Here is a 15,296-nt window from a genome sequence, read left to right as displayed (position 1 = left end):
CCAAAAATCAAATTGTTAATGAGATTCAATAAAAATTTCATACAAAATAACTTTTAAACACATTATATTTATTACAATTTTATTTAATTAATAAACAATTTCAATATTTTAAAATAATAATTTTTTTTATTTTTTCTTATTCAATTCTTTTTTTAATAAAGATAATTTTGTCAAAGCATCATCTCTCCATATACGTCTTTCTTTTAATTTTTCTAATGGACACATCTCATTTAATTCATTGCTAATTTTTTCTGCCATTTCTCCCTCAAATTTAGGAACTGGACCAAACGTCATACTTACATCATAAATTGAATTTTTATATGTTTCACAATATTTTTTCATTCCTGAAAAAATGTAATTAAATAATTTAATAAATTATTTTATTTTTTAAAATTTACATATACCTTCTGCATTTAAATGCGCCGCTTCAAATGCACCAAGAAATGCATATCGCATCCCAAGACCTTCACTCATAACTGCGTCTACATCTTTCGCATTTAATATTCCGTCAGCAACTAATCTCCATGCTTCATTTAAAATTGCATATCTAAAGTAAATAATATTTTTATATATTATTTATATATTTTATTAATATATATATATTTAATATATATATATTAATAAAATATATATATATTTAATATATATATATATATTATATGTTATATAATATTTTCGATAAATATATAAAAAATAAAAAATGAAGGTTATAAATTTAAAAAAAATTTAAAAAGTTCATATTGTAAAAATGTTACATTACTGTATTCGATTAAGCACAAAACCATCAATTTCTCTAGTTAGTACGACAGGTGTTTGACCTATTTCAGTCATAATAGCTTTCACTTGCAATGGTATTTCAGCACGAGTCCAAGGAGCTGGCACAATTTCTACAAGTGGTACATAATACGGAGGATTTACCTATATTTAAAATAATATGATCAGTTATTTATTTTTATAAAATTTTTAAGTTGAAAGAATTTGTTTATATAGGTTTATACAGCTTGTTTATACATTTGTTTGTTATACATCTTGTAATTAATAAATCATAATTAATAAATGTCAATTTAAAATAATAAAAATATAAAGAATAGTATAAAGTAATAGTATAAGAAAATTTTATTATAAACAAAATTAAATTGTTTCGAATAATGCATCAAGAAGTGCATATGCATTGAAATTATTTTATTTCATTTACTTTGATTTATTTTCTATTAATTTGAAATTATGATTTGAGTTGACTATATATGAATACTTATGATATATACGAATATTGATTATACATAGTTATATTATACTTATCATATTATAATTTAGTAACATGCAATATACTTACCGGGTGTGATACTATAACTTGTTCACGATGTTTTAAGTTTTCGCTTAATAAAGAGGGACGAAAAGTAGATGTTGAAGAAGATAAAATAACTTTATCATCAACTAAGTTATCGAGTTCATTATAAAGTTTAAGTTTTAATGGTAAATTTTCTGGTACACATTCTTGTATTAGCTTAACCCCTTTTACAACTTCGACTAAGTTAGTTGATCCTGTTAATAATTGATTAAATTAATTAATAATATATGTTTTGAATTGTTTAATATTGTTTTTGAATTATATTACATAATATAAATTTTATGAATAATTATACATGTATATGAACCTTTAATCAATTTAAATTGTTGCTCCGCGGTAAGTGCACCTCTCAAAAGACCGCTATTTTCAAGATGCTTTAATTGCTGATGAATATCTTCAAGAGCTCGAGTGATTTGTTCTTTTACAATGTCATAAATAATTACTTCATATCCTACACTAGCAAAAAGCATTGACCAACTGCGACCAATTAAACCACTAAAATAAATTATATTGTTATTATGTTTTAAATTGAATTAATATTTTCAATATTATTATAATTTTTATATTAATTTGTTATTATAAATTGTATTATTTAAATTAGATAAACTTAAACTTTAGATTTCATATATAAATATATAGCATTATGTTATGTTCGATATATTATTAATATGAAGGGAAAATTTTATATAATTCTCTGTTGTTTACTTTAACTTTTCTGCTATCTTATCAATTTAAGGGTATCAGTAATAGAATTTTTAAATGAATTATAATTTCAAATAAAATTTTTAGATATTATATATAAATATAATTCTTAGTTTTTTTTATAAATAATTTTCTTTTTAATTTTATAGTTATATATGTTTATTAAAAAATACTTATTATATTATATAAATATATTATATAATTAATATATTATACATGATATTAAATATAAAATAATAAAATATATAAAAATATATTTAATAACTTTATAAAATAAATTGATTGAATAATTATTGCTTGTTAAAAATAATTTTATTATAATATGAAATCATATAAATATGTATAAATTATTTTATTTATTTAATTAAATTTCATTACCTGCCAATTATACCAATTTTTTCATTCTTAAACGACATCGTTGGCTGTCTGAGTATCACTTTACAATATCGAAAGTTTACTGCATGAAGTTTGTACTTAAAGTGTTAATAATTGTATGTTATTCGTCATGTTATATATTTATGTAACTTATATTCTTATCTCATAATATGTATGTATGTGTGTGTGTGCTTAAGATAATTCCATCATCGATTTTGTAAAATATGATTATAATTAAATTCGATTATGTTTGATAGCTATTAATTATCTGGAATTTATATATATATATATATATATATATATATATATATATATATATATATATATATATATTTATGTACAGAAAATTGAATGAAAGAAATAGATTAAAGTTTAATTATTTATTTCTTCTAATTATTGATAGATCTTGATAAATAAAATCCAGATATAAATTTTAAAATTGGAATTCATAATATTAAAAATTATATATATTTAATTATATATTTTTATTATATATTTTAATATATATATATTTTATTATTATATTTTTATTTATTAATTATGTATTTTTAAAAATGAATATTATTTACGCATATATTTACTGAATTGTTTATTGAATCGAATCAGTGATTATATAAATAAAATATATCATTCGTAAAACTATAGATAACATAGATTTTTAATCTTGCATAGAAATATTCCAAAGAAAATTAATTTTTAATTAAATTTCTATTTATTGAAAACAAGTTTGTTTTATGTTTTATTTACAATTATAATTTTATGAATATGAAAACGAAAATTTATATCAATATTGGGTTATATTTATAATTTAGAATTTTTAATAATATAAATTTTTACAATTAAATTCTTAAAATTAATATTTTTTTAAAATTCATCAAATCTAAATAATTAATAAAAAAATACATAAAAAATAAATATTCTCATAATTTAAACTTTAATCAAAAGATATTCATTTACTTTATTTGCAAATTAAATATTCTCGATATTTAATTATTTATTATCTAATTATTTCTAATTATCTAATTATTAGACTTCATACAAAATTAAGAATTCATATAAAATATATTGAACTCAATATTAGAATTGAATTTGTGGATTCAATAGATTGTTAATATTAATATTCTCGCGGAAAATTAATTTTTAAGAATGATTAGTTTTTATACGGGGAAAAACCTATCATATCTGATCAAGGTTATACATGCTGACGTATTATTAGGATAAATAATTTTAATGTTCGGTGAGTACATGAACGTCATAAAAGTTGTACTCGATTTAAAATTTGTTTTATTTTTATATTTTTTACATAATTTTTAAATATCTAATATGTTAATTATTTCTAAATATTTGAATTAAATATTTATTAATTATGTGATAATTTTCTAATAACACAATGTCTGAAATTTACGAGAATTATACAACTTTAGAATCTATCTCTGAAGATCAAAACTTTTTTTCTTATGGATATGGTAATTGTCAATTTGTTTTTAATTTTTATAATTAATTTTATTTTAAACAAATATTTTACAAAGTAGTGACATTTTGCAATAATAAATAAAAAAAATATATACATTATTCTTTTTAAGCAATGAACAATCAAGATATTTGTAGTCCTTTCTATGAATCTCAAGGAACAACAAATATTAATTCACCTATGTCTACTGTATTGTCATCATTATCAGACTCTGAATTTTTATCATTAAACAATGCAATAAGTATATTTTGTAATATTTAATTTTCTTTATATTATATTAAAGTATTATAAAATATATTTTATTATTTTTCTTTAAGTTGAAACACCATATATAACAATTTTGGAGCAACCAGTAGATAAATTTAGATTTCGTTACAAATCAGAAATGGTAGGAACACATGGAAGTTTAATGGGATCAAATAATAATAATAATCGTCGTAAAAATGCACCAACAGTACAAGTATGTATATAATTATAATAATAATTATTTGATATTATTTGATATTATATAATAATATATAATTTATTAATAATTATATATATTAATAATATTAAGAATAAAAATATATATATATATTATAATAATATTAAGAATAAAAATATATAATTTTAAATTTTTAAAAGCTATATAAATAATAAATAAATAATTTCAATATTTTATATAGTTACATAAATATCCAGGTAATGCAATAATACGATGTACATTAGTTACATCTGATGAACATCAAAGAATTCCTCATCCACATAAATTAGTTCATAGAGATGGTCTGGATTCTGATGATCCACATGATGTTAAAGTATCTGCAGAAAATGAATATATTGCAACGTATGTTATAATATTTATTTATTAATTTCATAAAATTGAAATTTATTAAAATTAAATTATTAATTATATTTATTATTCTATTATATATTCCTTATTTTCTATTTTATTTTATTTATCATTAATATGTTATTTAGATTTCATGGAATGGCAATTATACATACAGCAAAAAAATATATTAGAGATGAACTTATAAGAAAGATTAAAAAAAATACTTTGGAAGTGAAAAAACGTGAAAATATAAATGCTACCCTTAGTACTATAGAAGAAGCACATGTATGTTATTTTATTTTATTATATCATTTACTAATTAACATTTAATAGTTATATTATAATTAAATCTTAAATCAAAAATAATCATTTTATTTTAAAGATTAAATCTGATGCAGATCGCTACCAAAAATATGTGAATTTGAATAGTGTTGCATTATGCTTTCAAGCATTTATTTTGGATCAAAATGAAATTATGAGACCAATAACAAATCCTATATATTCACATCCTATTAATAATCTTAGTAAGTAAAAAAATAAGTTTATTTAAATATAGATGATTTCATGATTTGTTGTAAAATAATCTATATATATATATATTTAATGAGATTTAATTCTAATTTGTTATAATATATAATATATAAGAAGTTGAAATCATTATTGTTGATTCATAAAATTTTCTTCTATCAAAGAAGATAAAATTATTAATACTATTAGAATAAACAAAAAATAAAAAATTTTCTATGATTAAAATCAAAAAAAAGGAAAAAGTTTTTATTCAATAATTTAATAAAATAAAAATTCTTATGAAGTTTTTATAAAAATTCTTAATAAATTTTTTATAAAAATCAACAAAAACTAATAATATTATAAGATTATATTTTTTTAATTTTCTAAAATCATTGAAATGATAATTTACAATTTTCCTATTTTATTATTATTTTTATTTTAAATAGATTAAAACAATTTCATTATCAATTTAAATAAAATCATAGACATCAAGTAAATGTAAAAATGATTGATTTAATATAAAATGATTTATAATTTCAAAAAAATAACAAAAAAAAGAATTTTAAATATATAATGTAATTTTACAGAAAGTGCATTAACAGGAGAACTTAAAATATGCAGAATTGATAAACATACTAGCAGTGTTGAAGGAGCTGAAGAAGTATTTATACTTGTAGAGAAAGTTGGAAAAAGTAATTTATTAACAATTTATTAATGTATATGTTCAAAATATAAAAAATAATTATTTTTAATTCAATACTTTTATTTATACAATAATTAATTTAATATTTTTTATTACAGAAAATATTAAGGTAAAATTTTTCGAATTAAATGAGGATGATTATGAAATTTGGTGTGATTATGGACGCTTTTCAGAATTGGATGTTCATCATCAATATGCTATTGTATTTCGGTATAGTAATATATTAGAAATAAATAATCTTTATATTTTTTCAATGATTACAGAAAATAAATATAATGTTGCAAAAAAATTTTTTAATACTATCAATTATATTATTTTTTTTTTTATGATTTCTATAATAATAGTTAAGAATAGAAACAAATATTATCAATTTAAGTTGATATTTATTTTTGATTATTGAAATATTTCAACTTATACAATTTAATATTACTTAACACAGATTATCATAACATAATATTATTATTAAATTTTTCGTATTTATTTGGATATGATTTTTATAAAAAGAAATTTTAATAATTATTACTAAATTTTCAATAATATATTGATATAATTATTTTAATTAATATCAATACATATAATTTTAAAATTTTTTTATAGAACTCCACCATATAGAGATCTTAATATTACTACACCAAAAGAAGTTTTCATACAATTAGAACGACCATCTGATGGAGATTGTTCTGAACCAATAAAGTTTATTTATAAACCAAGTGACAGAGTTATAGGTAAATTTTATATATATATATATATATATATATTATATAAATTTAATTTTTATAAATTTAAAGCTTAAATAAATCTTATAAATATATTTATAGATAGAAAACGAAAACGAATATCTCATTCTGAAAGCTCAGAATTATCATTTATATTACCAATTTCTAATGAAAATGAAAATATATCAGATATTTTAAATAATTCTACAGAAATAAAAAAAATATTATCCGAAGGTATTACATCACCAAAATGCAAAGAATTTCTTAAAAATATGGATGTCGATAGTAAGTCAATTACAATTTTTTTACAGTTTTTTACATCTTAAATATAAAGTTTATTTTGAAAAATTTGATTTACATTTTTTTTTAGATTATTTAAAATTCTTTGATAATGAAGAAAATATGCTAATTACTGATGGTCCTTCAACTGTGCAAGTAAATATTTTTTTTTATTTTTAATTTATATATTAATTAATTTATATATTTTTGCAAATATTATTTACGTAATATTTAAAAATTTTTAATAATATATAAATAAATAATATTGAATGAATAATCCTCCTTTTATTAGAATCAAGATGATATTATGTTTGCTAAAAATGTACTTACTAAAGTTATACAATACATGAAAATGGATTTAAAAAATGTAGAAGAATATATTCAAAAGTTATTTAAAGATCGATCGACATATGGAGATTCTCCATTACATGCAGCACTTCGATATGGTCAACGAGATATCGTGAAGTACTTTTTAATGTTAATAAGTTCTAATAAAGATTGTAAAGCACTTGTTAATGGACAAAATAGTTCTGGAAAAGTAAATATTTTCTAAAAATTTATTTATTTTTTTATATTTTATTTATTATATTTATTAAATATTCATTTTAAATTAATTTATATATAAAATATTTTTATTACATATTTAATATATTTTAATGAATAGATAATTTTTTGTTTAGACTCCATTGCATTATGCTATTTTACAAAATCAACCAGAAATAACAAAAGCATTACTTATGCTTGGAGCTGATCCAAATCGAACAGATGATCATGGATTTTCTGCATTACATACAGCTGTAAAAAGTAAATTGAATTATTGAAAAATAAAATATAAATTCAATTAAAAACACCATATTAAAATAAATTTTAATAAATAAAATAAAATAATAAAAATGAAATATAAGAAAGAATATCTATATAATTTAGGAAAAAATTTTTCAAATACACATTTAATTATTTTAATATAATTTATTTTAGTTCCTGAAGCTGGTGCATGTGTTGATGTGTTATTATCTGAAAAAAAAATTGACATTGAAGCATACAATGATGCTGGATGGATGCCACTACATCTTGCAGCAAAAGCAGGGTCATATGATGCAGTATGCTCACTTATTCATGCAGGTGTGAATGTAAATAATACTGATATGTCTTATGGTCGAACAGCATTACATATAGCTGTTGAAGGTGGACATAAGAATATAGTTGAATATTTACTTAAAAAGGTACATTATTTAATATTTTAATAGAAATTATCCAATTATATAATGATTATCTATATATATATATATCAAATATTCAACAAATATATATATATATATATATATATATATATATATATATATATGATTATTTTTTAATATAAATATATTATTATTTATAGACAAATATATCTGTAAATAAAAGAAATTTTAGTGGGAATACTGCTTTACATACTGCAGTTGTATATACGGGAGTTCGAGCAAAAGAATTATGTGCATTGTTACTACAATATGGTGCAGATCCACATATTCAAAATCATAATCGAGAATCAAATAATGTATGTTATTTTTTTTTTTAATTTTTTTATTTTTCTTATATTTCTTTTAATTTCTTTAATTATTGATCCAAAATATATTTTTTATGAAATTTCTTTAATAGCTAGATAAAAAGAAAGAGTCTCATATCAAAGTAAAAGTTGAAGTAGATGCAGAAGATGAAAAAACAGATGAAGTTATTGGACAATCATCATTTGATTTGGCTAAAAATAAACCAGATGTAATTATTATTATATTTATATTATATATTATTATTATTATTATTATTATATTTATATTATATATTATTTTACAATTAATAAACTCAAATAAAATTAATGAAAAAATTAAATTAAATATTAAAATATATACAATATATAATTTTAATCAAATATTTTTTTTTTATAGATTTTGCAACTTTTTAATAGACAATATGAAGAAACAACAAACGAAATGTGTACAGTTACTACAAAATTAGAATTAAAGGATGAAGATTCAGAAATAAATTGGTTAAATAATGAACATAAAAAAAAATTATCTATACTTTTAGATAAAACACAAGGTTGGCGGAAACTTGCAAAACATTTAAATGTTGAATATTTGTTAAAAACATTCCAGCATAGTTCAACAAGTCCATCATTATTTCTTTTAAATTATATTGATGTAAGTAGTTAATAATAATATTATATCATGAACTATTGTGAAATTTTATATAAAAAAAAAAATTTGTTAGGTGGAAGTATCTTTATCAGCGAAAGACATACAAATAATATTAAGAAAAATTGGAGAGAAAGAAGCAGTAGAATATATAAATGAAATTGTATCTATGTATTCATAAAATAAATCTGTTTTTAAATATATTTCTATAATATATTATATTTCCAATCAGTATCATTTAAAATATATGAAAAAAATTAAAAAAAAAATAAAATAAAAATTTTTAATGAATACACAAATATAAAATATTTAAATATTTAGTTATATGTTTTTTCCATTATAATTCAACCAAGTTTTTTTATTAAAATAATTTATAAAGATTTAGAATTATTAGTAATTAGTAATTGTGATTTATTATGTTGTCATATAATATAATATATATATACGATTTACTTAACCAAAAAATTATGTACTTGTTATCATTCCAACCTATCACATCATTTTTATAGTTCGAATTTTATAGATCTTAAAAAATTTGTTATGTTGCATCACTGAATGTTTTTTGAAAATATCCTAAGTACATATATTTATGTATTTATGTTCAGAATAGAAAATTTTTTTTATAAATAAAGTGTGAATTGAGAAATTTATACAGAACAGCTGTTACGCGTAATATATTATTTACATCTATACAAAAAGATTGTTGACATTTATTTTGTTTATGTTTATTATATTTTTCTTTCAATTTTAAGTATAAGTACAATTTATATTATAATTATCAAATTTAAATATTATTATGAGTTACATATTAACGGAAAGTGGATCATTTTTATGTTTGTGAAAAAATATTGTGTTGTTTCGAAATATTAAGATAAAAGTATTATTTTTAAAAAATAATAATTAGTTGGAAACAAAAAATGGATAAATTAAAAAGAGCTTTAAGTGGCAATGACCAATGTGATGAAGAAAGTGGTATTATTACTCAGGTAATTAATATTAAAGTTGTATAATTTTTAGTAATATAAATTTTTTAAAATGCATATAATTTGATTTGATTTATATGAAATTATTATTTTGATGCATACAATTTTTAATGGAAGACTGATGTGGATTTTATGGTGAGCTTATAAATTAAAAAAAAAAATAAAATTAAATATGTTTTTAATAATAATATATTTTAATATACTGAAATTTTTAACATTAAAATAAATTGTATATATTTTTGTTTTTTATAGGTTATGGATCAAACTACATTAAGTTGGTCTACTCGAATAAAAGGTTTTGCTATTTGTTTTATTGTTGGTATTCTATGCTCTTTCCTTGGATCTTTTGCCTTATTTTTACACAAAGGACTTACAGTCTTTGCTGTATTTTATACTCTAGGAAATATCATCTCATTAGCAAGGTAGAATAATATATTGAAATTAAATATTCTTATATTTTTATTTAGGTATTTATGACTATATATTTTTTTTACAAATCTGTTTAATTATTAAAAATATCATAATATTAAGTAATTTAATAAATTGATTAATATTAATATAATATAATAATTAACATAATAAGAATCATAAAAATTATTTTAACATTACTTTTGTATTATTCAAAGTGTAATCGTTTTCCAATAATCCTTTATTTTATTGTAAACAAACAACAATATTTTTGAATAAAAAATATTTTTTATTTTATTCATAGCACATGCTTTTTAATGGGTCCATTCAATCAATTTAAAAAGATGTTTGCACCAACAAGAATAATTGCAACTATTTTAGTATTTATATCAATTGCAATAACTTTATTTGCAGCTTTACATGTAAGTATAATATATATAGTAATATTTATAACATATAAATATTTTTTTTAAATATAACAAAATTTAACGCAATTAACATGCACATTTTTAGCTAAAGAATGCTGGATTGGCTCTTTTATTTATAATTATTCAATCATTGGCAATGACTTGGTATTCTTTGTCTTATATTCCCTATGCACGTGATGCTGTTAAAAAAACTCTGGAGACATGTATCACATGAAAACACTTGCAATATCTTTAATAAAATATCTCACTTAATAAACATGTTGAAATTTATATACTGTTATTTTATATTATGCAAAATGTGAAGTAAAATATGAAACTGACTTAAACCATAATGTAATATTTATTGAATAGAAATTCTAACAATTATAAGTACATAAATATACTTCGTATATATAATAAGATATTTTTAAAAATATATATTTAATATTGTAATATTTTTTTTAATATTATAAGTACTGAGTTTATATGAAATATATTATATTCTTATAATATTACTTTTTTAATATTTATTATATATTTTTTGTACAATATAACTAATTTTGTACATTAAATAGATATCAAATTATTTGTTTGTGATAAATTTCTATTTTCTATTATATGCATTTTATATTTATATTTTATATAGATATATGTATGATTATATTAATTATTAATATAATTAACAATAATATGATATAATATAACATTGATAATAATAATTTAATTTTTTAATTTATTTTTTAAATAATAAAGAATTATAAAATTAAATAATATAAATTTGATATAAATGATATATTTAATATAAGTGATTATATCATAAAAATTGAAATATTTATTTATTTATTATTTATTATTTATTAATTTATATTAATTTATATTAATTTATCAAATTGAAATTTTTAAAAGTATTTTAATTAAAATTAATCATTTTGTAAACTTGTGCGAGTTTTTATAATTATTTTTATAATTACTTACTAATATGTTTTTATTAGATAAATCTTTGAAAAATTTTGAAAAAATTTATATCATATAGCATTTTCAAACATTCAAAATTATGATTAGAATAAAAAATTTAAGCAATTATTTGTAGAATATATTATTATTATAAATATATAAAATGAAAAATCTGATTTTCTTCAAAAATTCCCGAATATTAATATCTGTATTAAAAAAATTTAATTTTTTAAAATTTTAGTGATTTCAAAAAATAACAAATTAAATAGATTATTTTAAAAAATATATGAAATTTATAATTATAAATAGTATTTTCTTATTAGTTGATTCTAATTTAAAAATTGAACGTTGAATGTTGAATGACCAATCATATATCGTCATAATTGCAACCACCAATCATAATTCAATATATTATTGCGTCATATACAAATGAAAGTTCTAATTGGATGAAGATATAAACAATAATTTCTTTTACGTCCTTCGATCAACAGCAACAGGTTCTAAGTACAAAGAAAATTCTTCAGCAGCCATTGTACCTTTAACGCGCGGGTCGCGATCGGTTCGTTAAGTGTTCGATGGGCTACATTATATTCTGCACATATTAATATTTATTGACACATTTGCACAGTAAGTAAGAAAAATTTGTTATCTTTAATATATATTTAAAATTACTCCGTAGATAAATGTCATATAATACAGAAAAGAACTGAGAAAAATGAGTAAATAACCGTTAGGAAATATAGATTTAAAATAACTTAATTTTTAATACGATTTATAGTATCATGTATGGGTTTATACTGATTTTTTAACAAGGTATCAATCATTAAATATATATTATATTATAAATAAATTGTTAAATGTTTAATTAGTATATAGTATATATAAAAGCAACTTTTTTTTTAAATTATAAATTGTGTAACTTTGTTAAAATTGTTATAATTTTTTATAGTTATTTTATAATTTTATATTAACGATTTGTATTGTTCATATTTTTACAGAGAAAAATTTATATCCAGTTTTTTAAGATATAAAAATGCCTGCACCAGAAGCTGATTGTCATAGTCGTAAAGCTAATTTTAAATTTAATAATAAACATGAGGTAAATTATTCATTGTATTGTAAATGTGTAAAATATATAGTTAATTTCTTATTATAGTTTATTTTCTTTATTTGTAAAAATCATTTTTATAAATAATATTATATATAAATAATTTGTTATTATAGGAAGCACGTAGAAGAAGGAGTGAAATATCAGTAGAATTACGTAAAGCTAGAAAAGATGAACAATTATTAAAACGACGAAATTTGAATGTAGGCAAAGAATCACAAAATCCTGTGAGTGAAAGTAATCTTTCACCCATTTCTGTATCTATAGAAGAAATTGTCAATGGCATGAAATCTTCAGATCAAACAATTCAACTACAAGCAACACAAGCATGTAGAAAAATGTTAAGCCGAGAAAAGAATCCACCTATAGATATTATGATTCAACGTGGAATTGTTCCACGATGTGTTGAATTTTTAGATTATCATCACAAGTATGGATATAATAATAATAATTTTATTTTATTTTTATTTCATAAATTTTTTTATTATTTACATTAAATATTTCTAGTGCTGCATTGCAATTTGAAGCAGCATGGGCTCTGACAAATGTTGCATCTGGTACATCAGAGCAAACTCATGTTGTTGTTAAACATGGTGCTATACCAAAATTGGTTGCATTACTTAAATCTGCATCACCTAATGTTGCTGAACAAGCTGTATGGGCACTTGGTAATATTGCTGGAGATGGTCCAGCAGCTCGAGATCTTGTTCTTGGATACGATGCTATGCCACTTTTATTAGAATTAATTAAACCTGATACTTCTGTATGTATAACATATCTTTATTTCAATATAGATATAATAATGTTACTATTAAATTACTATTAAATTTAATATTATAGGTAACATTTACACGTAATATTGTTTGGACATTATCGAATTTGTGTCGTAATAAAAATCCTCCACCTCCATTTGAAATTGTAAGAACTGCTCTTCCAGTGTTAAATCGTTTACTTAGTAATAACGACAAAGATATACTAGGTAAAATCATGATACTTAGAATATTATAATTAAAATATAAAAATATATTTTTAATAATATATATTCTAAAATAATTATAAACAAATTTTTTTATTATAGCTGATGCTTGTTGGGCTCTTTCATATCTTACTGATGGTTCTAATGATAAAATACAAGCAGTTGTTGAATCTGGAGTTATACCAAAACTTGTACAATTACTTACTTCAACTGAAGTGACAGTTTTAACACCTGCACTTCGTGCTGTTGGAAATATAGTTACAGGAAATGATATGCAAACAGATGCAATAATATCAGCAGGTGGTTTACAACATTTGGGACTATTATTGCAACATCATCGTATCAATATCGTTAAAGAAGCTGCATGGACTATCAGTAATATTACTGCAGGGAACATAGAACAAATTCAACATGTTATAAATGCTGGTTTATTGCCACTTTTAATACATGTTTTAGAATCTGTTAGTAAATTATATCTTTTATTAATTGCAATTATCAAAAAAGTTACTTAATTATATATATAAAATTATATTTTATAGGGAGATTTTAAATCTCAAAAAGAGGCAGCATGGGCAGTAACAAATTTAACTTCAGGTGGATCAGTACAACAATTAGCTCAACTAGTACAATTAGGAGTGCTTGCACCATTTTGCAATCTTCTAGAGGCCAAGGATTGGAAAACAATAATTGTTGTTCTTGATGGTCTAACTAATATTTTCAATGCAGCAGAAAAAATGGGAGAAATTGAACGAGTAGCTATTATGATAGAAGAAGTTGGAGGTTTGGATAAATTAGAAGCTCTTCAGCATCATGATGTAGAACAAGTATATCAAAAAGCTACTGCAATGATTGATAACTTCTTCTCAGAACCGGTAAGAGAATTTGTAAAAATTTATATATTTAAATAATAATATATATCTTAATAAAAATATTCGATTATTACGAATATTTTTTTATAGGAAGCTGAAGAATCAACGTTAACAACACCTACAGCAACTGATGGTCAATTGGAATTTAAACCAGCTGAAACAGCACAAAAGGGTTTCAATTTTTAAGATTCCATAACCAGTTTTACGTTATTTAATTAATATACTAGTGTGTTTCAGTTCTTTTTGTAAATAGGTTTACATTTTTTCGTCGTTGCAAATGAACATTAAAGAAGAATTTTTTGTCCCTTTCATAATGCTTTATTGATATTTTGTGTGTTCCATGACATCAATTTCCATTTAATGTTCCTTTTTATATATAGCTTTAAAATTGCAATTTATTTGTTTATATATATCTTTCATTTCTGATACTATTGGTTTCAGAATTTTTGTTCTATACGAAATATGTATTTTGCGATATTCTAAGAGTCATTTTTAATGTCAT

The 15,296-nt window shown here is 20.0% G+C and overlaps 4 protein-coding genes across 10 annotated transcripts; 3 read left to right on the top strand and 1 right to left on the bottom strand.

Moving 5' to 3' along the window:
• Positions 1–47: 47 nt before the first annotated feature.
• On the bottom strand, positions 48–2,589 carry LOC107995494 (lambda-crystallin homolog). Its single transcript, XM_062082691.1, has 6 exons — positions 2,429–2,589; positions 1,656–1,843; positions 1,334–1,542; positions 761–918; positions 405–547; positions 48–344 (listed from the first exon to the last, which is right to left on the bottom strand). Exons 1-6 carry the CDS (start codon positions 2,464–2,466, stop codon positions 127–129), a joined length of 954 nt encoding a protein of 317 aa, XP_061938675.1. The 5' UTR covers positions 2,467–2,589; the 3' UTR covers positions 48–126.
• Positions 2,578–9,292, top strand: LOC107995490 (nuclear factor NF-kappa-B p100 subunit). Of its 6 annotated transcripts, XM_062082686.1 has the most exons (19): positions 3,477–3,662; positions 3,850–3,891; positions 4,009–4,137; positions 4,214–4,356; positions 4,562–4,722; positions 4,857–4,995; positions 5,093–5,234; positions 5,808–5,912; positions 6,022–6,133; positions 6,521–6,648; positions 6,742–6,924; positions 7,010–7,074; positions 7,211–7,456; positions 7,599–7,722; positions 7,897–8,141; positions 8,300–8,455; positions 8,557–8,673; positions 8,841–9,095; positions 9,166–9,292. In XM_062082686.1, exons 1-19 carry the CDS (start codon positions 3,656–3,658, stop codon positions 9,268–9,270), a joined length of 2,604 nt encoding a protein of 867 aa, XP_061938670.1. In that variant the 5' UTR covers positions 3,477–3,655; the 3' UTR covers positions 9,271–9,292. The 6 variants fall into 6 exon arrangements, with proteins under 6 accessions (XP_061938673.1, XP_061938670.1, XP_061938672.1 ...); XM_062082689.1 differs by lacking the exons at positions 3,850–3,891; positions 4,009–4,137 and adding an exon at positions 2,578–2,642 and having other exon boundaries at positions 3,456–3,662; XM_062082688.1 differs by lacking the exon at positions 3,850–3,891 and having other exon boundaries at positions 3,483–3,662; positions 4,009–4,133; positions 4,213–4,356.
• A 189-nt stretch (positions 9,293–9,481) lies between these two features.
• On the top strand, positions 9,482–11,234 carry LOC107995502 (vesicle transport protein SFT2B). Of its 2 annotated transcripts, XM_017053057.3 has the most exons (5): positions 9,482–10,075; positions 10,190–10,207; positions 10,325–10,494; positions 10,785–10,902; positions 10,994–11,234. In XM_017053057.3, exons 1-5 carry the CDS (start codon positions 10,007–10,009, stop codon positions 11,120–11,122), a joined length of 504 nt encoding a protein of 167 aa, XP_016908546.1. In that variant the 5' UTR covers positions 9,482–10,006; the 3' UTR covers positions 11,123–11,234. The 2 variants fall into 2 exon arrangements, with proteins under 2 accessions (XP_016908546.1, XP_016908547.1); XM_017053058.3 differs by lacking the exon at positions 10,190–10,207.
• A 1,075-nt stretch (positions 11,235–12,309) lies between these two features.
• On the top strand, positions 12,310–15,108 carry LOC107995524 (importin subunit alpha). Its single transcript, XM_017053095.3, has 8 exons — positions 12,310–12,468; positions 12,840–12,940; positions 13,066–13,379; positions 13,457–13,712; positions 13,790–13,928; positions 14,028–14,386; positions 14,465–14,797; positions 14,885–15,108. Exons 2-8 carry the CDS (start codon positions 12,875–12,877, stop codon positions 14,978–14,980), a joined length of 1,563 nt encoding a protein of 520 aa, XP_016908584.1. The 5' UTR covers positions 12,310–12,468; positions 12,840–12,874; the 3' UTR covers positions 14,981–15,108.
• The last annotated feature ends 188 nt before the right edge of the window (positions 15,109–15,296 follow it).

This window comes from Apis cerana, linkage group LG12 (genome assembly GCF_029169275.1).
Source record: "Apis cerana isolate GH-2021 linkage group LG12, AcerK_1.0, whole genome shotgun sequence".
In the NCBI taxonomy this organism is placed as follows: domain Eukaryota; kingdom Metazoa; phylum Arthropoda; class Insecta; order Hymenoptera; family Apidae; genus Apis; species Apis cerana.
The sequence above is the reverse complement of the archived record's forward strand: the minus strand, read 5'-3'. Positions and strand labels throughout refer to the sequence as shown.

What these genes read in the sequence shown, in the direction of transcription:
- LOC107995494 (XM_062082691.1), bottom strand. Translation starts at nt 2,466, where the DNA reads ATGTCGTTTAAGAATGAAAAAATTGGTATAATTGGCAG. An exon ending in AAAATTGGTATAATTGGCAG is followed by an intron (nt 1,844 to 2,428) that starts GTAATGAAATTT and finishes AATTTATTTTAG; the next exon opens with TGGTTTAATTGGTCGCAGTT. An exon ending in AAGTTATAGTATCACACCCG is followed by an intron (nt 919 to 1,333) that starts GTAAGTATATTG and finishes TTTTAAATATAG; the next exon opens with GTAAATCCTCCGTATTATGT.
- LOC107995490 (XM_062082684.1), top strand. Translation starts at nt 3,816, where the DNA reads ATGTCTGAAATTTACGAGAATTATACAACTTTAGAATCTATCTCTGAA. An exon ending in TAAAAATATGGATGTCGATA is followed by an intron (nt 6,925 to 7,009) that starts GTAAGTCAATTA and finishes ATTTTTTTTTAG; the next exon opens with ATTATTTAAAATTCTTTGAT. An exon ending in ATGGTCCTTCAACTGTGCAA is followed by an intron (nt 7,075 to 7,210) that starts GTAAATATTTTT and finishes TCCTTTTATTAG; the next exon opens with AATCAAGATGATATTATGTT.
- LOC107995502 (XM_017053057.3), top strand. Translation starts at nt 10,007, where the DNA reads ATGGATAAATTAAAAAGAGCTTTAAGTGGCAATGACCAATGTGATGAA. An exon ending in AATATCATCTCATTAGCAAG is followed by an intron (nt 10,495 to 10,784) that starts GTAGAATAATAT and finishes TTTTATTCATAG; the next exon opens with CACATGCTTTTTAATGGGTC. An exon ending in CTTTATTTGCAGCTTTACAT is followed by an intron (nt 10,903 to 10,993) that starts GTAAGTATAATA and finishes GCACATTTTTAG; the next exon opens with CTAAAGAATGCTGGATTGGC.
- LOC107995524 (XM_017053095.3), top strand. Translation starts at nt 12,875, where the DNA reads ATGCCTGCACCAGAAGCTGATTGTCATAGTCGTAAAGCTAATTTTAAA. An exon ending in TAACGACAAAGATATACTAG is followed by an intron (nt 13,929 to 14,027) that starts GTAAAATCATGA and finishes TTTTTATTATAG; the next exon opens with CTGATGCTTGTTGGGCTCTT. An exon ending in ATAACTTCTTCTCAGAACCG is followed by an intron (nt 14,798 to 14,884) that starts GTAAGAGAATTT and finishes ATTTTTTTATAG; the next exon opens with GAAGCTGAAGAATCAACGTT.